Source organism: Maylandia zebra, linkage group LG2 (genome assembly GCF_041146795.1).
Source record: "Maylandia zebra isolate NMK-2024a linkage group LG2, Mzebra_GT3a, whole genome shotgun sequence".
Classification (NCBI taxonomy): Eukaryota; Metazoa; Chordata; class Actinopteri; order Cichliformes; family Cichlidae; genus Maylandia; species Maylandia zebra.
The window spans coordinates 44,446,443-44,471,031 of NC_135168.1; the positions used below are offsets into that span (position 1 = coordinate 44,446,443).

At 43.0% G+C, this 24,589-nt stretch overlaps 2 protein-coding genes across 4 annotated transcripts in view; one reads left to right on the top strand and one right to left on the bottom strand.

The window, feature by feature from the left end:
- Positions 1 to 24,589, bottom strand: part of mrpl11 (mitochondrial ribosomal protein L11) — a 61,266-nt gene that overhangs the window by 13,773 nt on the left and 22,904 nt on the right. The window contains exon 3 of the mRNA XM_004545627.5: positions 2,254 to 2,349. Coding sequence (XP_004545684.1) covers positions 2,254 to 2,349 — 96 coding nt within the window. The remainder of the gene's footprint in view (positions 1 to 2,253; positions 2,350 to 24,589) is intronic.
- Positions 11,124 to 17,222, top strand: tmem265 (transmembrane protein 265). 3 transcript variants are annotated; one of them, XM_004545625.4, is made up of 2 exons: positions 11,124 to 11,902; positions 14,730 to 17,222. In XM_004545625.4, exon 2 carries the CDS (start codon positions 14,732 to 14,734, stop codon positions 15,794 to 15,796), a length of 1,065 nt encoding a protein of 354 aa, XP_004545682.1. In that variant the 5' UTR covers positions 11,124 to 11,902; positions 14,730 to 14,731; the 3' UTR covers positions 15,797 to 17,222. The 3 variants fall into 3 exon arrangements, with proteins under 3 accessions (XP_004545682.1, XP_004545683.1, XP_076731103.1); XM_004545626.4 differs by having other exon boundaries at positions 11,124 to 11,569; XM_076874988.1 differs by lacking the exon at positions 11,124 to 11,902 and adding an exon at positions 11,972 to 13,336.

Sequence of the window (24,589 nt, forward strand, 5' to 3'; positions counted from 1 at the left end):
CACTGTGACATCACCCAGTTGTTTGTCAAGCCTTTTGAATAGGGCTGAGTACCATTTATGTATGAACCAATACCAGTCCTAGGATTTGGTTTTGGTTACTTTTTGTCGTTCCTTGTTTTGAAATAATAAAATTCAAAATGTTATTTGTTATTTACTTAAAACATTTTACATACCACACCAGCTGCCTGGTCACTCTATAATGATGGGAAGTGACCGTCATAGTGTTTCCATGCGACAATATTATATAGTAATCTTAGGCTGTTACTTATTGGTACATTTTGACGTTTAGGCCACACTATCTCAGATAATTGTGTTTGTTTACCATAGGTAGCATGCTGGAAAGACATTTCAACACAGCCAGTGTAAAAATGTTATTTTAAAACTTCAACTTACACTGTGGTGGCACAGTGTACACTGTGGTGATTTGTTGGTTAGCCCCGTAACCTCAAAGCGTCCCGGTTTAACTCCCCTATCTGGTTGCGGCCTTTCTGTGTGGGTTTGCATGCTCGTCTCATTTCTGTGTGCGTTCACTCCGGATAATCTGGCTTCCTCCCACAGTCCAAAGACATGCCTGATCTTAGGTTAACTGGAGATTCTAAATTGGCTTATTTTTAAAATGAATTCTCAAGCTGTGTTTAATAATGTTTTAACCTACTGACTGAGACTATAAAACCGAACAGGAAAAAAACTGAATGAAAGACTTCCTCTGTTTAGCGACCGACTGGTCATTAGAAAGAAAACAGGTTTGGCTTCACTTCCAGGCCTGGAGGTCCCCCCCTCCCCATCTTTTAGATACAGTCTATGGCATTAGCAAATGACTTCTCAGATGTGACTGGAATTATTCATTCATTTACTACTTGCTTCATAATCAGGAGTTCTGTGTAGAAGACTGTAAAAACCCAAAAAACCCTTTGGAGAATCATTTGCTCTCTGCCGTCAAATACATCACAGTTAACATTTGTTAAATAAGTTCTGACATGCATTTCTGTAACATATACACATTATCCCAAGCAAATGGTTAAATACTTTGTTTCAGTGTTTGCTGGGGGTGTGCTGCATATCTCTTGCAAAACTACTGTTTCACTCATGCAAGTCTACAGCTGTGGTGCTTCCAGATTTAAATATCTCAACAACTATAAGAAGTATTTCCTCACATCCATCCCCACTCAGGATGAATTGTAATAATTTGGACAATCTTCTGACTTCTTCAGGTCAAGACTTTAATTTGTACAATATCTGGCTTCAAACACCTGAAAAATTAATGACATTCTCATCGTCTACAGCTGAAACTCAGCATGTCAGAGCTAAGCTTAAAGAGCTGCTGTGACCAAGAGCTGGCACGACAGCTTTTTGAGGCTTGTGGTCTTTTTGTCTGAAGAAATATGATGGAAGCATCACTTTTTTCTAACTTCAGACGAGGCCAGGATAGCTGTTGCCCCCCTGCCTCCAGCCCTTTTACTGAGCTAATTGCCTCCCGGCTTTCACACACGGACATGACAGTGGTATCGATCTTCTCATCTGACTCTCTGCAAGAAAAGTGAAAAAGTGGAATGTCTGAAAAAGTCAATTTGTTCCTTTAAAGTAAGATGAAAGGGACTGTAAGATGTGCTTAAACCTACTGACAAGGATGAGGTGAAAGCCTGCAGAGAAACATCCTCTCAGAGGCTGACACATGTTGCATGAGCACACACTAAACATTACACGCAGAATGCGCACACACACACTGTGCAGCTTGAACTGCAACGCTACAAATCACCAGCAGATGGCACTGCACTGATAGACAGAAGCAGGGCTCCAGATGTGATGGCAGAGCTGTTGCTGGATATTGCATGTCAAAATAAATTCACGCCTCTGAAAGGATTAGGCTTTCCCTCCTTGTGAACCTCATTACACAACACACAGAGAGCAGCGAGGACACAGCACACAAAAGGTGGGAGGGAAGTATGAGGAAGTCAAAAAATATGTTCTTGTGTGAAATAAATACTACAAACATAACACCTCTTTTTGGAGTAATTCACATCTCTTGCATGCACTTAATGGTTCTTGACTGCAGGTTCCTCTGGGTATTGCTTCATTAATGAATGCAAATGGAATGGCTTACTTCGTGGTAGAGTATGAATAATGGAAGTGCTGCGATAATGTTATGCAGCTCGTGGAATTAGCCACAATCGTGCTAGGGAGGGGCGCTAAGTGCTATGTGTAATGGGTCAGGGATGGGGTTAGACAAACCCACAGCGAGCTGCACAGACATACCTTCACATGGATCTTGATCGGGAGAGGGATGCCGTCCTTCAGCTCCTTGGTTTTCTCATTGAAGTCCTTGCAGAACTGCCCGATGGGGATTCCTTTCTGGATGGGGAAAAATGGTGGGGGGGTGGGGGGGTGGAGAAGAGAGGGAAATAAACATGGTGGAGGATTGCTTTAAAATGTATGAGCTCTTAAAAAAATTCAGCAAAGCATCACTCATGTCACAATGTGCTGCCAGAATACAGATGCCTGTGCTGCTGTCAGTCAATCAATCAATCAGAAACCTTCAGCGGTCTGACTGTATTCACACGTGAGCAGCTCAGAGAGCAGCCATGTGACACTGTACACTCATATATATATATATATATATATATATATATATATATATATATATATATATATGTGTGTGTGTATATATGGTGGGTGAGTGTGTGTCTGTGTTGATATTTTGCTGGAGACATTTTTTACACGTCCCACTGAGATGTGCATGTGTGCACACAGCCCCTTTGTTGTTTCAGACAAAGTGTTTATGTGTGTGTGTGTGTTTGTCACTCGAGCTATGACTGAATGCATGTTGGGGCCCAGAGCCAGAGAAACCCAGTGATGAATGAGCTCCCATTTTCTAGCTCCTGCGAGGCCAACCAGAGCGAAAGCAAAATGGATGGGTGACATTAAGTCAACACCCGGCCAACGCTGCTCCTTTGCAGCGCTCCTTTTTGGAGATGAATTCAGTGGCAAAGACTAATAAAGAATCTAATTATTACTGCTGAAATTCAAACTGACCTTCACCCGCCATCCTTCCCAAAGGCAACACACTGATTGAAATGTTCATTTTAGAAATGAGAGAAGGAAAAAGCCTGTTTTTTTTTTAATACGCAGTTTAATGGACTCACGAGCTTCTACTGCTCCATGACAGAGCACACCGAGCAGCTCTAATAGTGGATCTGATGAAAAGTCAGTCATCCCGAGACATTCTCCAACGACAGGTTGGGAAAGACATTTATTTGAAGTTAACGGAGCAGAAAGTTCTCTGAACATCATCTCCTCTAACGGCTTCAAAAGCACCTGATGAATGCTAATCAGTCGCTCGATCTACACAACCGCATCGCCTCATCAGCGTCTAAAATGCTACTACGCATTACTCACTGGCGTTTCTTTGCATCTGCTAACACAATAACAACAAACTGAAATTTCAGCACATCACACGAACTGCGGCAGGTCGTTGTTTGAGCTGATGGGTTCTATCTGAATTACAATATCCTACTAATGAAAAGAAACACAGCTTCGTCTCTGGAGCCCTCACTAGGCTCTACCTTCCCTCCCCTTGTATTTATTAATAGTAATCCCATGTCAACCTCACTACCTTCTATCCTTGCCCTTCCCTCGCTCCGCCTCCCTTACAACAACACAGCAAGAGTAAACAAGCACTAAAAGAAAGTCTAATTAAATATGGATTAATATAAAGGCTGCGATGTTGAGTAGAAGTCAAAGCAAACCCTCGGGCTCTGCCTCACACATTCAGCTCCTGTTCCTTCCCTTCTGTAAGCTCATGTCAGATAATGATCTCTCCCACCGACTCCGACGGCCCTTTCATGCCACACAAAGCCATGAAATGGGCTCCCTGACCAGCAAGAGATGATGCCTGATGCTTCTAAAATGTGCTTAAGCATAGACAGTGAGAAATTATGCAGACAGAGAAGGGACTGCGCTAAAGATAGACAGAGGCAAAGACTTCACGTGACCTTTCCTGACCAGACAGCTCTTAGCTGCTAAAAGGGGCTCAAACAAACAGGGGGGGAAAAAAAATCATTCTAAAAGGTGGAAAACAAGGCAAATAAGGGCCTGACAACACTTGATATGATCCTCTTGGGACAGCAGGCAGTTTGCCTTGAGCTCCATACACATTTTAGTATGCACCAGAGACAGGTAATCATATTTTAATTAAGCTCTTCCACAGAAGTCCAGGTACCTCAGCCTCTGAAGATGAAGTTTTATTTTGCCCTCAGGCTACTTAATAGTCTAACTGCAGTAATAACCACGATTGAATCACATTGATAATTGAAATCCCAGTCTTTAAATGTAGCATCGGGCTGGCGTGCCATGAAAGCAAGGTTCAAGGTTGGCTCCTCCAACTCCCCATGACATTTATCAGTGAGGGAGAGCTGGAACAGCAACATTCATGCCCTGGCCAAATCGCTAACCCCTCTCACTGCATCTGAGCATCTAATCATCCTCGAATCCGAGCTGCTGGATAAATCCTCGCTCCTCCACCATGACCGATTAGAGCTCTCCAGTATAAAATGGCCGCAGCCCGTCACCCAAGGCGGGGCCTTCCGCGGCGGCTGTGGACGAGGACATTGAGCCGCACATCTTCAAAGCCTTCTCCGATCCTAGGCACCGGGATTAAGCGCTAATCTACGAAGATATTTCTTTCTTTTAAATCCAGCAGCGACAGTGGTGAGTAATTGCTATATGATGCATTCGAGATCAGCGCGGCCGAGTCTGATTACTCATAATTATTTGAGCAATTAGGCATTTGCAATTAAAATCTGAGAAGTGTCTGTTTGATTTGACCCTTCCACCATATTTCTCTCTGGTCTTTTTTGACACTCTCTGTGTTAATGTGATTGGCCTTTCAGCTTCACTAACTCTTTTTAACAAGATGTAGCACTGGTGTGGCACTATGTGTGTGTGTGTGTGAGTGAGTGAGAAAGAAGAGTAGGGATGGGAATGGGAAAAAGAAAGAGAAAGCAAGACAGCTGAGGTGTATTAAAGTTGTCAGAATGTGGCCGACTATCGTGGTCAATATTTGAGCACAGAGAGGGGGTTTTGTTTGTCTGAAGCGAACAATAGGACAAAAGTAAAGCAAAGGCTGTGGGACGTCCTCATAAATATGGGTGAGTGTGCATGCATGTTTATGCATGAATATTTCAGCCTCATTTTAATCTGACGAGACTATCAGTTGAAGAGTGAGTGTGTGTGCAGATTAAGCTGCCGGGGATTGCTGACGGGGAGGAAGTGCGCACCGTGTGTGGTCGCAGGTGTTTCTGCATCTGAGAGAACAAGAAAAAAAAAAAAAAAAAAGAAGAAGAAATGAGACAAAGGAAAAGAAAGAAAAAAGAGAAGAGGAAGAGGAGGAGGGAGAAGATTGGAGGTAGATGAGAAAGAGAGAGGGAATAGGTCAAGAAAAGTACTGTGCTTATGGAAGCGTGGCAAACATGGAGATAAAGGGTACGGATGCAGGTTAAGGCCTTGGGGCAGGACGGAGGATTTATTGCCCCTGGCACAAGAGGCCATTCGATAAATTGCCCCTGTGTGGTCGGCACAGAAGAGGGCTGCGATACAGTGACAAAGGTGTTACAGTGGAGAGAGGGTGGTGGGAGGCGAGGTTAATTAAACTCTTCAGTGTGAAACACTCTCATTCATTACCTTCATTAACTCGTTCATTTAATCTGCTCCGGTGTTGGCATTTTATCACATTCAGCCCCGCTGTAGCGTCATACAGCTGATTAGGTTTCATCTTGAACCCCTCCGCTGCAGGGTAACTGAGAGCGAGAGGCTGAGCACGAGGCCACTTTAGGTCTAACAGACACAGCCGCTAGGGCTGAACGATATATCGCATTTGCGATAATATCGCGACATGATCAAGTGCAATTTTCTAACCGCAAAGGCTGCGATTATACTCTGGACATGTCCAAATTCATGGGCTGCATCCTCCTGAGGCCGCATTTGTAGACCGATTACGTCACAGCGACGTGCCGAAGGCTGTCCAAATTACTACCATATCCCAGAATTCATAGCGCGGCCCAGCCAAACTCCAGTTTCCAGCAATGGCGGCCGCTACTAAGTTTTAAAATTACTCATACTAATCTTTCTGGGTCACAAAATAAACTTTTAACATATTTTCAGGCGAGAAAGTAGTTGTGTAAACATCAAATATCTGCTCGGTTTATCAAGATATCCCATATTTGCAAAAGTGCTTCGACGTTTTCAGAGGCGTCTGCTACCCACCAGCTCGACAGCTAGCCGGGACCTCGAGGGTTACTGATGCGGCCGAGAACGGCACAACTCCCGGCACATCATTTTCAGATCACCGCGGAGTTTCGCTGCTCGGGTTAAACGTAATATATAAGTCACTTAGACAACCTAAAAATGTTATTGTTGGTTTTTTTTCAGTGTTTTGTTTGTTCGTGAGTAAATCGGTTTGGCTGAGATTAAAGTTATTAGATTAGATAAAATAAAACTTTATTAATCCCCCGGGTGGGTTCCTCCTTGGTTTTTACACAGCTGACTAAACGTCAAACAGAAAACTTATTAAACAGAAGTATGAGACAGTCGAGAATTTACACCAGTGTCTGGTTATATTTTAGATAGCAAGAAGCAGACGGCCGAGTTTATTAAACTCCACCGAGACAGCGGTGACGCTAATCAGAACTAGCCTTCTGATTAGCTAATCAGAACTAGACCGTCCAATTTCACGCCTTTAAATTTTAAAGGCGTGTTTGTGTGTGTGTTTATACAATTGCTATTATGTTTGCACTTTATGTGTAATGTTACTGACTGCAGAGATCAGTAAGATGTGTGTATTTTTTATTTATTAGTTTTATTTATTTAATATTATTTTTTAATTGAATGACTGTCTAGTAGTTCACAGATGTCGAAAAACTGAGTGTGGTAAAGCCACTGATTTTGTTTATGTATATTTCTGCAATCTGCACATTGTACTGACTTTCATTTTAATGTTTACACCAGGGTTCCTTGTCAGCACTTTATGCTCAGATGTTTGTAAGCTAAAAATAAACTATTGTGTATGTTCAAATATACTGTTGTGATTGAAGAAGTTAAATAAAAATGTCAGTCATCAATTCATGCATCACCTCATGTCATCATAACAGAGGTCTGTCTTCCAGGAAAGAACAGTTTAAAATTAATGTAATATAGTATTGGCCATACTATATGATGTATTGCTTGTCTTTGTTTAATAATACAGAAGACAAAGACCTTAAAAAATAATCGCATATCGCATCGCAATCGCAATATTGGGGCAAAAAAAATCGCAATTAGATTATTTTCCATAATCGTTCAGCCCTAACAGCCGCACACAGCAAACAGCACAAACTAAATTAAGTTCACGCTGGACATGCATTTTACTTGATTTTCCACAGCAGAGTGAGTGGATTAGTCTTAAAAGTGGAAAATAAAAACGATTTTCACCCCCAGTCTCCAGTGAACTGTGCTGAGGCAAGGATCCAGGCCCGCACAAAAGGGGCTAAGGAGCGCTCCTCAAACGAGCACGAGTGCAGAACTAACAGAGTGAACCAAATTACAAAGAGCAAAAAAAAAAAGCCAAAACTTCTCAGTGGTGTTTTTGCTGTGTGGCTCTTTGCTTAAAATAGACACGGCTTTTACTTTTTGTACCTGGCACAAGAAGAAGAATTTGCTGTTTGAGGGCACAGCGAAAGCAGGCGGCGGTGCGACAAAATGGATTGCATCACGACAAAACATCCCATTTTCAACTCCATTAGGTCCCCCTCACAGTCTTGACACTGTTGTGCTTTTTGCCACTTCACATGATTAATCACGTGTGGAGACTACAGCGAGAACGCGGAAGCCTGAACTGCAGGCAGCTGTGGCTCCACGCTGGAGAAAAATCACAAGACACCGTGACATGTGGAGGCAAAACACTCAGAGAAAGAAAATCAGAGGCTGGAATAAAATAAGACTGCAGCAAAAACTGATAGCAATGTTTTGACAAAAGTAGCGTTGTCCTTGTGGAGTATTCAGAAAGCCAGTATTGAATTTTGCACTCTAGAGGGGTTATTTAAAGGCGAATGCTGATAAAAGCCATTTTTCGCACATGCACTGCAGGCATGAACTTTTCCAGACATTACCCAGCGGGATGGGGAAACCACAGACTGTATATAAAAGATAAAGTTATTGTGCAATTGATCTAAATTTGCATTCTTTCCAAGAGCCAGAAAAGAGAGGTTTCCCCTTTTTGCAAAAAGTATACCGAGATAAGAAAACTTGTTCACTTGATCAGTGACCTCCTGATGACTTTATGGTTTCGGTCCCTAATTTTAAGTCTTCTAAGGTTGTGCAATTAATCTTTCCATAAAAAAAATGGGACTGTTGCGGAGGGCCGCACCAATACGCTTATAAGTGAACTGAAACAATATTGGACAGAATTGAGTTCAAATTATTGGTGCGGCCCTCCAAAACAAAATTAACTGCCCATCCAGTCCCACAGGCTTAGAGACCAGTTGGTGCCTTCCTACCAAACACTGGTTGCTAGGGAAAAATGAGTAGTCTTAACTAGCTGCAATCGGTTGCTGAAACAAACTCCAGGAACCACTGGATTCAATTACTAAGCCACAATCATGCAGGCCTACAGACCAGTTAGTGACCCTCTGGGGGCCACCTATCTGTAGGGAGAAATGTGCATTTCCCGACTGGGGAGTCACAACTGGTTGGCGCAAGTTGCTGACTGTCAGTAGGTAAACTCTGTGGCAGAGATATATACGCTGCTGCATCAAAAAACTCACTGCAATTGCCTTGGTTAGTAGCAGATTGGAGTGCTTGCCCGCAGTTTGCGTAGAAGACTCGTCTGCAAACAACTGCCAACTACTTGCAAAGTGATTGTTCAAAATAAAAGTTGTTGCTTACTGCTGAAACCAAGACATTTCAAAGAGTGAAACTTTTACTTTGAAGGCCAACTCTCTCAATTCTAGAGCTTGGAGATTAGTTTGGTGTGCATGACAACCTGTAAAGCAAACACAGGGAGGCTTTTTTGTTGTTGTTTTGGTCTTTGCAACCAATTTCACCTTGCAACCTGCAAATATACATTGGTTGCATGTAGAACAAACAACAAAGCAGAGTTAGCTTCAGGGCGTGGCAGCTTGCTATGGAAAAGTCTCTGCAAGTGTGCCTCTGTCACAGCTGCTTCTCATTTTTCAAGTTCATTTTCAAAAACACCTAGGAGACGATGGCCGGCAAGGCTTAGGTCAATGCCTCACAAGTGAAGCTCACTATCCAGTGAGTTCACAGAGGCTATATCCAGCTATGCTGAGAACACAAATGCCCAGCACGGCCAGAGCAGACATTTAATGATCTTTATGCAGCCAGCTCCTCATTACAAAGTCCATGTGACGTCCACAACCAGGAGGAATTGATTAGGTAATTGTCGTGAGCTCGCAGTGAGCCAGTGTGTGCCCCCTGTGCATTCTACACAGGCAGCCTAAAACAAAAAATGGAGCCAGTAGCGAGAACATGCCTCCTCCTGCGTTCTACATGTGAACAACAACCCAACTTGATTGTTTTGAAACTGTCCACTGTTTATATATTTAAAAAAATGACCAAAGAGTTATATTTTGCAAAGATGTCTCTTGAGTTAAAAGGCGGTAGTGAACTTTAAAGATTAAGCGATGTGGTGATGTGGCACCAGGGAAACATGAACCTGTGCAGCCCACTCTTCATCTCTGCTGGGGGCCGGCAGCTCCAGGCTTCATTAGCCACAACCTGCAGAACATGACTGAATCCCAACTGTTGGCAATAAAGCTGAATTGTGGGTAATGTAGGTGCTGGCTTTGACAAGAAAGACAAATGTGTGGAATAAAACAGACAATATCACTGCTTCTGCTGCTGCACTGACTTTGATTATAGAAGTGGTGCATTCTTTTCAAGCACGTCTCAGGTCGTGAGATGACATCGAGGATAAAGCCATGTTTGTGGAGGTCAGCATGCGGACCATGGCTCGCTGTTGACGCCTTAAGCATTCTTGGACAGTCTGCGAGCCCATGTGTCCTTCCAAACTTCTCCAATCATGTCTAAAGCAAAAAAGTGATGAGTGCACAGTACTGTGGACAGCCTTCCCGCTCCTCACGCTCTTCTGCTATTCTCACTGTTCCCCTCGTCCTTTTTCCTGCTTCACTCTCCCTCTTTCCTCTGTGAAAGTGAGCCAGTGTGCACGGTGACCTTCAACCACACCCACAGGGGAAGGAAAAGAAAAAGAAGAAAGAAGGGGGGGGAGTTAGTTGCAGAATGGAGGAGAGAATAGGATAAACATGAGAACGGGGGTGACAGAGAGGCAGTGGTAACAAAAGGAGGGCTGAGGAACACACACACATAAAAACCAACGCTGAAGTGAGGAAAATGGAAAATCTCTTCTCTCTTGGAAGCCAGCGGAGCGCAGAGCTGAATCTGACAAGAAGGATGACTCTCCATCCCTTTTCTCACCAGTCTGATTAAACCTCTCACTCTATGAACCCAGCACGCTGAGAGCCACATGAGTGAGAGAGCCGAGGACCCGAGCCTTTGCTCAAAGTGCAGGCTGGGGTGCCAACAGATACACTCGAAGGAGCAAGACCTTGAGGACAACGTGACACTGTGAAATTCCTTCAAACTTCATTTGCGGCTGACAAAGGAGCTGAAATTGAATTCTCCAACATGGAAATGAGCCACACGCCTTTTTTTGTATTTTTAAACAGTTTCCAAGCGATTCATTTTTGAGCAGATCCGTCCCAGAAAATTCCCAATCCTTCTCTTTAAGCTGGCTGTAATGAGTTAATCTACAACAGAGGAATGATTTCCTTGTGTGACTAAGACAGTAAGCAGACAGAAGGAAGCCTAATTAAACTTGTAACATCTGCCTTCTGAGCTCTAAATGCGTCTACAGGCTATAAGCATCTCTCGCTCCACTTCCTCCGCTCTTATTTCAGGCAAAGAAGGGTAAATAAGGAATCAGCCTGCTCGCAAACAATGCAACTAATCTTCTCCAAGTGGCATCATCATCATTATTACCATAAGCAGAGACTGTGGTGTGACAGAGTGCTCTAAAATATGCATTGCATCTTCTTCCAGATAAACTTCCACAGCTGATGGTGGAGGGAAGGAGGGGAAACCGGGGGAGGGTGGGAGGTCTGTGCTGGAGCACGTAGCCTGCTTACAAATTACCACCACAACCAAACTCGGACACAGCGTGAGTGAGTTGCTCCTCGTCCTCCCCTCGCTGTTGCACCGCTCTGCCTCTTTTCACACGAGCCATCTTCGCGGGAGGATCGGCCGGGATCGCCTCGCCGCTGATGCTCCACTTCTGACCGACTTCCCGGCTGCTCCGCACAGCCCGAGCCCGGCCGAGCAGCAGCAGCAGCCCTGCACGGCTCTCTGCCCCCGCTGCTATTTCAAAAGATAAATCGACAGCAGCAGACTCCGACACTGCGGGAGGCGACAGACCCAGATCGAGCCTCTGCAACAGCCGCGGATGCAGCCCGAAGAAGGAGAGATTTGCCATGCCAGATCTGCACGGAGGAGGAAATCTTGATAAGTACGAGTCGTTTCGTTTTCTTTTCCTTTTTTTCTGCTCCTTCAAACTCGAGTCTGCTTGGTGTGGCAGTAGCGGTGACTTTGCCCTCTTACAGCCTCTCCCTGAGCCCCCCTCCTGATGCCTGACTGTATACAAACACCCGTGCTGAGAGAATAAGACTTTTATCGCCGAGCGCGGCTCATCAGCGACAATAAAAAAAAAGACTTTACTGGTCACCGACAGCGCTTCTACTTGGCGGAGGAAACGGGGTGGAAAAAACAAAAAACAACCCCTCAGTACTTGCTGTAAATCAAGCCAGGAAGATCGAGCCCAAGTGCAAGACGAATGGTTTGGGTAACTAAAAGCTTTGCTTTACTTTACTAACAGGCATCCTCGGATGAAGCCACAATACCTGCTGTTAATGGGGCGGTTATGAAACAGGTGTTGCAGAGAAGCGCTTTAATAGAGATCGTTAAAGGATGCAGGACGTCTCAAGGCAGCGCTGCGTGCTGGGCAGCTCCAAATAACCACATTTCAACCCGAAAGAAAAGAAAAATGTGTTAACTGTGTAGAAATACAACAGAGAGACCGTCGGGAAACTCTGGGGCTGTTACCTGATAAATCAACAGATGTTTTAATGTCTGGGGAGAGGATTTATTCAGCATTATCAGAGGCTGCTCACCTCTGACTCTATTAATTAATGGGTTTGCACATAATGGCTCAGATGCTGTCCCGATGCCCTTGGTGCTCCTGTGCCACCTGTGATAAGTTGTGAAGAATTTTTGTCTGTTAGGAAAATTACTGCTCCGCGGTGGGTGTTTTATGGAGATGATCTGTAGGTGCAGACAAATTAATCTTTGCTCTACATGCATTTGTGTTCAACCGGGAATCACCTAGTATTAATAGGAAACAAATGCAAGTGGCAACCCCACCCCCTTTGCTTCATTTCCGTCAGTGTGTGTGTGTGTTGGAAAGAATTGAAGTGCTTTTTGGATGATTACCTATTCAATAGCGTACAGGGTGTGCACTCATGCCTTATGTGAGGAAGACAAGAGGTGGATACATTTCTGGGAAAAAATGGATTTTTAATGCTAATACACAAATATTTAAGCTGCACACTATTATGTGCCATCACTCATGCTTACAGTGGAATAGGCTGCCTCACCTTGTCAACAGCAGTGTCACTTCCCAGACAGCAGAATGATGAATTTGGTCATTATTGATGAGCTGAGTGGACACGCGGGCTGTCATCCCGGTCTCTCACTCAGAGCAGAATAAATTACACCCCGTTGACAGGGAGTCAAAACATAAACACCGGCTGACGGATAGATTTGCAGGGTAAAAATTTAAGGTGCCTATGGAATAACCCGAAAGCCACGACCTCCTGAAAGCCGGCTGCAACTGTAGATGTGAACTTCTTCAACCCTCCTCCTCCTGCTCCTCTCCTGCAGGCTGGGGTTGTCCCCCAGGAAACAAATTTAAATTCCAATATTCTCTCAATCTGCGGCTTGGTGAAATTTATTCAATTTTGTGGAAATGATAATCAAGTTTCCGTGTGCAGTGAGACAAAAGGCTTCACAGACAATCAGACATTGCTGGCATGATCCACGCCTGTCCTCCCACCGTCCCTCCGGGGAGATTAATCAGTCGAGATAGTTCCTTTCCTCATCTCTTTGATTCATCGGATTCAGAACAAACCTTTAATGTCTGTGATTCTTCAATAGTCGCCGTGATGAATGCATCTGGATTCATCCAGACCGAGCAGGCTCGTGAAACGCACGCGTTCATGTAAGTGGGTGGAAGTCACTTTCTATCTGCATTTGACTCTTTTCCTTCTTCATCGCTTCCCCCCCCCTCTCCCCCTGAGCTTATTTATGAACTATTACCATCATGCAGTAACACTTTATTAGGCATGTAGACAGCCAAAAGGCCTATTAATCTTTCACTTGCAGTCTTATTCTCCTCTTTCTCTCACTCTCCTCCCCCCCCCAACACACACACACACACACTATCTCAAAACCCTTTTTTTACCCAGTGGAGTTCTTCAGCCCTCTTCAACGATGGCAGAGCTCCTGTTAGTCTTACAGTGGGGGAAGTGATGTGTCTTCCATCGGCAAGATATCAATACACATTTTTCACGGAGAGACTTTTCTCAGAGGCCGCGATCATGCTGACAATCTCTCGCTCGATCACGCTCAACTGTTGCTGTTAGGACACATCTGAGCTGGCAATGATTTTATATTATAATGCCATCGATCCGGTTGATGGGTTGACACCCGGGAGTGGTGCTGGGCAGATAACAGACAGTCCAGTGGTGTGTGCTGTGCTTTTCAGCTAAATACGATAAAGAGACATTGGTTCGACTGCACTGTAAAGTCAGTGATTATTTCTCATGCTGAAATCAATACTGGGGTTTATACTGTCTGTGGCTGAGATAGGAGCTGTGACAAAATAACGTGAAACCTCATTTTCAGCCAAATTAGCATTGCCAGCCTGCACTCACACGAATGCACAGTGTGTACACAACGACACGAGACGATCGCATCTCTGAACAAATAGCAAAAATATCAATATTCATCCGAAATGATAGGGGAATTTGGGATGATTAAAGGCTGCAGCACAGTATGAGAATAAACACGGCACGCTATAGAGACAAAGAAAAGGCTTTGACAGGGCACCTAGCTGCGCCTGAATGCAATTAATTAATAATGAATAAGCTGAGGAAAAAAAAGGATCAGAAACAATAAACAGAAAAAAGTAACAGCTGAGAACTTCGGGGGGAAAAAAAATCTCTGATCTCCGAAACAGCAGCAATGTTAGGACCTTTATGGAAAATGAAGACTGTTTAATTCAAAGAGCTGCAGAGGGGAAGAAAAAAAACAATTTAATAGGCTTCCCAGCTTGAGCAGCCAGGGTGGATGTAGCTCTGGCCAAAGATGAAGGGTTCTCACTGCTTACTCTGCAGCTATTGTCTTTAACCATAGCAACCAGCATTAAATTGTTTTACATGTTTGTTTTCAGGGGAGGAATAAAAAAAACAAAAAAAACAAGCATGTTCTTATCCTGCAGATTTGTCGGCTTTACTGGGGACAGATGGCACCAAGCACATCGATGTGAGCAGACTCTGAATTTTGTCGATGCAACAGATTTCCCACAGTGCATCTGTGTATTTCTCTTTCAGGCATGGTGCCTACGCCCCAGGTGTGCGTATCAACCCTGGTCACGGTGAGCACGATGGCAGTGGTGGACCTCTACTTGCTGGAGCAGAGCATGCTGGGAGCTCGGGGTCTTTCAGGACCTAGCGTGTGGCAATATGTGGCAGTGTTGCTGGGCGATTTGGGCTTCCTGCTCGCGCTGCGCTTCGTCTCAGCTGGCGTGGTGTCTGAGGCGCGGTCGCCACGGCGTGGATTTGCCAATGCCCTCTGGTTCCTGTTCCTGTCCCTGCTCCAGCTCAAGCTCTTCTTCGTCTGCCACAACTACAGGCAGGAGCGTCGGCCACCTGATCCTCTGGCCAGAAAGACCCTGACGCTGCTGCTGTCCATCTGTCTACCCTCCCTGTTTCTCATCCTGACAGGAGCTGACCACATGACTCCGCAGCGGAGGAAGCAGGAGGTGCGGGGCCGGCTCCTCTGGGTGGTGGTTGACTTGCTGGATGTGTTGGACCTGCAGGCGGGGCTGTGGGAAGCCCAAGGAGGGTCTGCAGCCGGTACTGGAGGGATTGTAGAGCAGAGGCTGCCCATTTGGGCTGAGGGTCTGGTTTTCTTTTACTGCTATGCCCTCCTGCTGCTGCTGCCGTGTGTGGCACTCACAGAGCTGGGAGCCACTGGTCTGCCAGGACAGAGAGGACCCCGCAAGGAGGCTTTGTACCCTTGGCTTAGCTTGGTCACTATCAATATTTTCACCTTAGCCCTGAGGGGTGCAGGGATGCTGTGGTATAGGGACCCCCGCGTGTCCACTGTGTTTCTGGGCAAGAACCTGCTGGCTCTGGCTGTGAAGCTGAACTCAGCCTGGGAGAGACATAAACAGGAGCGCGGTGCTGCAGGAGGCGGGACTGTGGCAGGAGCAGAACCGGGAGACTCGACCTTGCCAAACACGGGTACAGAGCAGGGAGAGGGCCAGGCCCAGGGGAAAGCTCCTCCCTCTAATTATCACACACTGTCTCATTCTCAAAGCCACTCGCTCTCCCACGTCAGCCTGGAGCCCACAGCGACGCCTTTAGGACCCTCTTTCATCTCCCATGAACTTTAGAGAATCACTCTGAACGTGCACGCGTGCACACAGGCGTGCACCACAACCACAGTGAAAATTCACGCTGGTATCACATCCAAACAGATAACTGTACTGAATTTCAGTACAACAGCGGAGGTTATAATGCAGAACTGTGGAATTGCATTTGGCAAGTTTGGCTTTGTGCACATCTTGTTGTGCTCAGAATAACTCTAAAAGCAGTGCCGTGATTTGTGGATGTGTATTTTTAAAAGTCAACACTGTGAACCCATCTGTCAGATTGTAAAGACTTTTTCAGAAATGTGTGCTGAAGTCTGCTATTGTTCATCGTGGTTTAATCTTGATTTCGCTGTCATCACGTTTGTGGAATTGCATTGTCAGATTTGTTTTTTCCCCCCCTTTTTTAAAGAATTCTGCTTTCCTGATAAATATCTGCTATCACTGATTCATTGCAGCTGTTTAGGGGCGAGAAACAGAAATTTGTTGCACAGATTCATGAGGTTTCAGGAAAAAGAAAAAAAAAAAAAAAAAAAAAAAATCAGACTCGACTCTCTTCTGCCAAAAGACCATTAGATGCCAAAACACAGCTTCTGACCTTTCAGCGTACATTTTCTCACTTCACTTCACAGTGCAGAGAAACAGCGAAAACTTTAATACACAGAAGTGGTGATTCATTTTTTTTCCTTCAATACCACAGAGCCAACATTCAAAAGCCATCTACCACTAAGAACTCTTCACCGTGCTTCAGTATGTTAATGCACAGTCTAACCTGATGACCCTTTAAATCAAAGTAATCATGATTGCAGGTGATTCTACTTTAAGATTTCCTTTTTTTTTACATGCCCGAAGAGGTACAATTATACAGTTTTTCACAATATTGTAATAGGATGAGGATCTCAGATTTTTTCCCCCTCTTGTATTCTATAATAGATTTAATTTTCCCATGACTTCCCAGATATATTCTGCAGGGTCCCTGCACCAAGGTTGTTCTCTCATTGATATTATGTACTAGTTTGTCTTGTCTGAAAGAAAATGTTAATGAGAGGAATCAGTCACTTTGTCATTTAGTTGGAGTGAAAACCTGCAGACTCACGGGCATCACCGTAGAACATCTCTAAACTTTGTTTACAATTTGTATGGCATGTTTTATCTAACTTAAATGCACATCAGTTAGGTAGACTTCACTACCGTTTCCTGTTTAAATCATCCAGCAGCAATTTTAACAAACAACAAAATGTACGCAAGTCAAGTAGCCAGCTACAAAAGACGCTGTTTGCAGTAATGCAATCTTTCATCGGCTGGGCTTAAAGGTGGGCATCGAGCATTTTGTGTCATCTTTGTGTACAGTAGAGCTCTTTTTTTACTAAATTGTTTACCAAGACTGAATACCAATGTAAGTAATCCCTTTAGAGGTTCAAAATGCATTTAAAACTCGTGTTTTTTGTGATCTCTTCTTGTCCTAAAGTGTCATTCATTCCAGCCATGTATCCAACCGTCAAATGTCTTTTTTCATTTTATATATAAAAAAAAGAATCATCTTTTTAATTCCATTTCAAAAATGGGTGAATCCATTCATTCACAAACTTATCAAGATGCCGGGCAAACGTTGGAGTGTGGCTCAGAGCGGCAGGCGTAAAGGATGTACAGTACAGTCAAGTGCCTTGTTTCCTCATGGTGCAACGAGCCCCTGGGTTGTCGTACACATTATGTGTACCATGTGGAACTTGGACATATGCCATGTGTATACTGTGAAGTTATTCCACAGCTGTTTTCAGCTACACCTCCAGGACAGACCGCAAACTAATAAAGTATTTCATAGTCGCCTAGTGTTGACAGTTCATTGGCCATTACAAAGAGGCATTATTGGCAGAAAAGCGCGCGCGCACACACACACACACACACACACAAACAGAAGGAGTCGGTCCAAATTATTCAAGTCCAAGAGACCTCAGAGGCAAATAATCGCCTCCTCCTTGCAAAACCTCCACTATATTAAAGTCAATCAGCTCTCATTGTGCAGTCACAGGAAATTGCATGTTTTTATGTTGTCTTCATGCTGAACTGGTTAAGCGAATGGAAGCCTCCCGAAATGTTCTCGGCACAACAGCGCGCTCTTTGCTCCATGGAGCGGCACACTGACGAAAGGCCGTCATTTATCACAATTATGCCAGCGGGCCCATCAGCTCGGATCCTCTCGCGGTAATCCTTGAGTGTGCTGTTGTGTTGTCTGCCGTTAATGCTGAGAGAGGGAGAAGTCTTGATGTGATGGGGTGCGCATGTCAAGAGTTGTAGTAAATGCGTGTGATGTTTTTCAGAGAGAACTGGCTCTTTGCTCACAGCGGCTATGAATGCACCCATCAGCCTGTCCTCTGAGCTTTAATGGTCCTATTAATTGAAATTGAGGCTATCTGTCAAAATGCAAGTGCTCATTCTCGCTGCTTTATGCTTGATTTACAGGCTGTATTTACAGGATGTATTAAGACTAATGTACATGCTTCACCACAGAAAGAAATTCATTTAAAGTTTCTGTGGGGAATTTTTCTCCAGTTCAGATACACTTTTAAGGAAAAACCACAGAGGGATATCGAGTGTAGTAGACAGCATCCAGCTCTCGCCTACCCTCTTTCTTTCATCTCCCTCTACTTTGCCCACTCTACATTTCAAACACATGCATTCTGGATGCAGTCCCTGTTGGGCACCTCTTCATATTTCTATTATACTAAAAGCAGCAGCTACATAGGCAGCTGCCTCTGCAAATGACTACCTCCTAGAATTTGTTACACCTGTTAGACTCTGAATACAATGCTCAGCATTTTCCCTCAGCTCCCACCAACTCCCATAACCTGAAGAAAAGTGCTCGAGCTACGCACCTATTTCCATTCTTCTTTTGCCGCTCTTTCCGGTGCTCCTTATCCTTCCCTTCCTCTCGCCTGTGCTAATTTCACTCTAGCCTGTAATTATTCTCATGTACCAGAGCTGTCACTTTTCCCTTTTTTTGTCTTGTATTCCTTCTTTTATTTTTCTCGTTTGTTTAAATTTGCCCTGCAGCCGACAGGCAGCCTACCTCTCTGCACTTCCCCTGTCAAGAGTGGTTAGTCAGAGACAAGGAGAAAAAAAAAAAAAAGCTGAGGGGGAGAGGCTGGCTAAGATTAAAGGAACGGGGCTACTGCCTGAAGCAGAGTGGCTGCTGACTGCCATTTATTTAGCGTTTGCTCCACACACACAGTGAGCTTGATGGAACAAGAGAACAGACAGAGACAAATACACACAACATGCTGCTTCGACAACAATGACATCTCAAACAGTCCAGAAGGCGGCACCTTTAGACAAACATATGGCTTTGTTTTGCTTGGTTGAGCACTTCGTTGCAGCCCATCTCACCTCATTACCCCTGACGCGGCGACAGCTACAGTATGCCTATGAGCTCATGCCCATCTCTTCTGGCAAAAAAAAGAGACACATTTAACAGACAGATGTCTAAATCATTCATCAGAGCACGCACACCATCAGCAATGCTGCTTTTGGAGAGAACTTCAAAGTATACTCTAACAGAAAGAAATGATGCAAAAGAATCTGAGACTCTTATGATATGCAATGCAATAGTGGAGACAAACGCATACTAATACAGGTCTCAGACGTTAAGGTGACATTTACGTAATGCCGAAATTACATAAAGTCAAAAAAAAAAAGAAAAGAAAAAAAGAACAAAGGTCGAAATGATCTGCCACTTAATAGAAAGTTAGATACTAACCACTTTGAGAATTTAAAAAAAATCGTTATGTCAAATCAATTAGTGCCAATTTGCTGATAATTACACTTTTTCAAATTTGAAGATTTGCTGCAGTTCTGTATTATACTGCACTCTAAAAAGTGTGGGAGGAAAATATTAAGAAAAAAAAATAATGCCAGCGTCTCCCTGTTAAAGTAAATATGACTGGATCATGAGTATGAGCATCAATTAAGCATCAAAATCAACTTAAGTGTAATTTATGCAGGGTAGTCTGTTTCACAATAACACCGAATTAGATTATGCTTATTGTTGCATCTGCGTGTAATCATTCATCCGTGGTGCAGCTGTTACAAATGGGGGATCATTTGCTACTTTATAATTTGCTAGTCGCACTAAACCAAGTAATGTATTATGATTAATTTCCTGACTGCATCCGTTATCCTTTTTCTAAGCACACCACCCTCCTCAGCCCCTGCCTCTAGGTCTAGGTCTACAGAGGAGACACCGGGGCATTCCCAAGCGAGCCGAGGGACAATCTTTCCAGCGAGTGTCAGGTCTCGCTGGGTCCCTCTTCCTGTTGGCCTGAAATATCTAATCTAAGAAGTGTCCAGGAAGCCTCCTAGACAGATATTTAAACCATGTAAGCTGACTCATTTCGTTTTGGAGAGGCAGCGGCTCTACTTTGAGCTCCTCATCCTATCACATCCTTTATTAAATCTGCAAAGAAAGTAAAGCTAAAAAAGCAGCAGAGTAAAAAGTGTTATAAATTTGAAATGAAGATATGTGGAAATAAAATGGAATTTGTCAAAAGTACAATTAACTCTTCACTATACCTCGATGTAGCACTACAGTAAGTAAATTTACTTGGTTATTACTAAATTTAATCCCGTTCTGGAAGTTGGTCTGATACAAAAGATTCAGCCAGTTTGTAAGCTTTATATAGGGCACACTATTTAAGTTTTGTCTACCCAGAGCATCAAGCTGCTTTGCAACCCACCTCCTTCCTAGTTCCACCCTCATGTGTGTTTGACCTTACTGATGTCATAGCTGTTTGTCAGTATGAGGGCTGCTTTGTTATCTGCTCGGGTCTTACTGTTGCTGCTCTCCTCTGGTCTGGCTTTCTGCATGTTTATGAAAAGTTGGGGAACAGAGCCAAACACAAATTACTGCAGATGGAAATAACAACCTCCCTTTTACTATAGAGGTCCTGACAGCAATGCAGTTTAATCCCTTAAGCCCTACACTATCTGCTGTTAAATTTATACCTGAAAAACATCCCCAGATTTGTTCAGTAAGAGCTGTAAAAATGAAAGTCAAAAATTGATAACCCAGGGCTGTTTGGATAAAAGTGTCTTCGTCATCAGTGTATTAGTGACCTTAAAGAATTCCAGAAAGAAAAAAAAACATGGCCTTTTTAATTGTGCCTAATCGAAACTGTAAATTAGTGACAAATACCACCCATAAAGTATCCCAGCTCCTCAAAGGGCCACTTGGGCATGCCTCCAAAAGCACACAACCCCCCACAGGGATTTAAATTTCTGGTCTGTATAGTCAATTTTTCTATTCATGACAAATGTACAGAGGTTAATGGGAATTAAATTCTCTTATTTAAATATTCCGCAAAGTGTTTAAACCGCACAGTTTACTAGGTACACCGGTTAAACTGCTTTATAAAACTAAGATTTAGTCAGTCAATCACATGGCAGCATTTAGGGCGCGTAGACACGGTGAAGACAAAGTTCAAACTTAACGTCAGAATTGGCAAGACTGGTCACTAAAGTGATTTTGAACACGGCATGGCTGTAAATGGCAAAAAGGTTGTTCTGAGTACTTCAGAAACTTCTGATCTACTGGGATTTTCCCACACAGCTATCTCTAGGGTTTACAGAGAGGTCTGAAAAAGGGAAAATATCCACTGAACACTTGTCATTGTCAGAGATCAGAGGAGTATGGCTAGACTGTTTGCAGCTTGTAGAAAGGCAGTAGTAACTCATAACCCCAAGTTACAACCAAACTATGCAGAAGAGCATCAAATGCACAAAACATTGAACCTTGAAGCACAAGAGCTACAGCAGCAGAAGACCACACCCATCAGCTATGAACAGGAAACTGAGGCTTCAATTCACACAGACTCACCAAAAGTGGACAAATGATTGGAAAAAGGTTTCCAGGTCAGATGAGTCTATTTCTTATTCTAGATTTAGGGGCGTGGTTATTTTCATTGACGGATGAGTGAGACTCCAGGACCGTAATGCTCAGTTGTTCAGGTACATAGTTTTTGTTTTAAGCCCAAATTAAGTAGCCAAAATTAGCACCCCATTTAATATCATAAAGATTTACATATGACCCTTCTTAGCAAAGTAAAGTGGTTTTCTACCATTAGCTGATAAGTTCCCAGGTCAACCGTGCTGTGTAAATATAGACTAGCTCCAATTATACCAGGATAGCCGGACCAAAAATGCACCATACAAGGCTTCAAAATTGCAATCCAAAAACCTGTTGATGGCATCAATTTACATTATATTCATCTATCCATTGTCTTCCACCTATCCAATTCAAGGTCATGGGGGGCTGGAGGTTAACACAGTGCTCATGCAGTGAGAGGCAGAGTCTATCACAGTCTAACACAGAGTGGCAGACAACCATTTACATCTATATCAATTTATAAATTACCAGTAAATCTAACATGCATGTCTTTGGATGGTGGCAGGAAGCTGGGGTATCCATGCAAATATGGGAAGAAAATCAATTCCCACACAGAAAGACCCCAATACTGGATTCCAGTCCAGTACCCTCCTGCTGTTCCTGCACCAAAGTACTATTTCCAGAAACAGCACAACAAAAGCTAGATCCATTTTGTTACCAAGTTACCATACTTTGCAGCCTTAAAATAAATTAATAAATTAACAAAAACTGTAGGTGTTGTATTTTTATAACAGTTGAGTTATAAACAGTCACTGGAGCTCACTGTATCCTATCTGATGACACTGTACGTTGTGTGAGATTAAGGTATTGATTCAGTATATAATATACAGATATATAACCTTGAATCCTAAATAGAACTACATTTGTCTCATGTTGCAGCTACTGCGTATTTATACTGCAACCATGAAATCAAAACCTTTAAATGTGGAGGTTAAAAAGAAAGCTTTAAAAATAAAAACCAAGTGTGGTGTGAGAAAGTAAGAAAATCTCAAATTAATCGCATAAAATAGACTCAGTGGAGTCTCGTATGCATTATTTAACACAGTTCGTGCTCAAACAGAATATTCTGACAAGATACAGCGAGGAACAAGTGTTCAAAGGTGAAACAGGCCATACAAACAAAGACAGGCAGAGAAGACGAAACTGCATACTTGGTGAGGCTGGTAAAGAAACCACTATTCTTAGTTTCGGCGTCAGAGTGAGGTTTCAAAAATCCAAGCATCTTTAAAGGTAGCAAATTTGAACCGTAACATCTTTGGGAAAGGAAACGGTGCTTTCAGGGAGAAGAAAACTTAAAAAAAATAAAAATAAAAAAATAATAAAAATAAAAAAAATAAAAAAAAAAAAATTATTTATATATATATATATATATATATATATATATATATATATATATATATATATATATATATATATATATAAAAAAATGCCATTTTCCCCAGTGATGCAGATACATCAATACTCACGTTACTCTGACAAGAAGATGTTAGAGAGGAGGATGATTGCTCATAAATACATGATTGCTATTGTTTGAGTCTTTATGCATGTCTGATGGTTAGCTGCCAGTAAAAATATGTCAACTGTCAGTCACAAACACTGATCTTTCTATTAAAAAAAACAAAAGGAGTTTCAAATCAAATGCTTCAAATTTATAATGTCTCATGTTAGACACAAAATTAGACAGAAAGCTGTAAAGGTTCATTTTCAATTAACCTTTGAAGCTCCCAAATTGCTCTAAATGTGCCAGATGTAAAATCTCAATGACCTTTAGAGTTGACTGACAGCCAGAGCGAGTTTCTTAATTCGCAGCTTTAGCTCAGGGAAACTCAGGGTCTCCAGTGTAGCTGCAGGGGAAGGAAGCTTTAAATATAATCGGTAAAAATCTTAAAATCAATTATACATCTAACTGGTAAACAGCAAAGAGGGGATAAAACTGGGTTTTCCCAGTCTCTCTTACACATGGTAGCAGTTCAATTTTGGCTTCTATATTTCTGAGCAGATGATAAAAGATGGTAGATGAAAGCAGAGATCCTGTGGCTCCAGGGTGCAGTGGTTAACATATGTGCCTTACATGCGAAAGCACTCCGGTTCAAGGAGACACAAACCCTTCCTCAGGAGGTCAGAAGCCCGAGCACTCCTTGTGCCAGATCAATGTTTGTGACTTGTGCCAGTCCCAAATGCACAGAAATGGAAGGGTTGTGTCAGGAAAGGCATCTGGTGCAAAATCTGTGTCAAGTCAAATATATGGATCCAGCCACTGTGCCAACCACTTGCACAATGAGAGAGCAGCGGAAAGTGCTCTCAGATGAAAGCATAGATCCACCACTTACTTTATTTTTGGACAGAAAGAATACAATTGTTTGTTTTCCAGAAGGAATCATCATTGCTGTACTACAAAAATGAAGCATATTTTCTAAAATCTGTATTAACATCTTAACGTGACGATTATCAGCTCTCGAGTTTATATATCTAAACCTAAGCAAACAGTTGCTTATTTACACAACCCACAGATAAGGATATAAATAGCATTCATTTGGAGTTGGAGTTTTTAAAAATCCAATATTCCTTCTGGCCATTCAGTTGTACATGCTTTAAAAAGTTCACGAGCAAACTGTGCCAACTGTTTCTGTTTGGTGCTGAGGAGGCAGTGTGCAGCACTGTTTTTTAAATCAATTATGGGACTGTAAAACACCACTATAAGAGCAGCAAAACTAAATCAAGGCCAGAAGCAATGACTTTAACAATGCCGAGTTTCTCTGTAGAGCCGAGAAGCCCTGAAGCCGGAAACAAGTTTTATTCCACTAAATCATGTGAGCTGTTATTGCGGGTTTAAGACAGTCCTTCCTTTTCATTTCTAAAATCGAGTAACTGAAAAACTC

Bases quoted from the DNA above. Each gene is read 5' to 3' on its own strand.
- tmem265 (XM_076874988.1), top strand. From the start codon at position 13,285: ATGCATCTGGATTCATCCAGACCGAGCAGGCTCGTGAAACGCACGCGT. The intron at 13,337-14,729 runs GTAAGTGGGTGG...TTTCTCTTTCAG, and splicing joins CGTGAAACGCACGCGTTCAT to GCATGGTGCCTACGCCCCAG.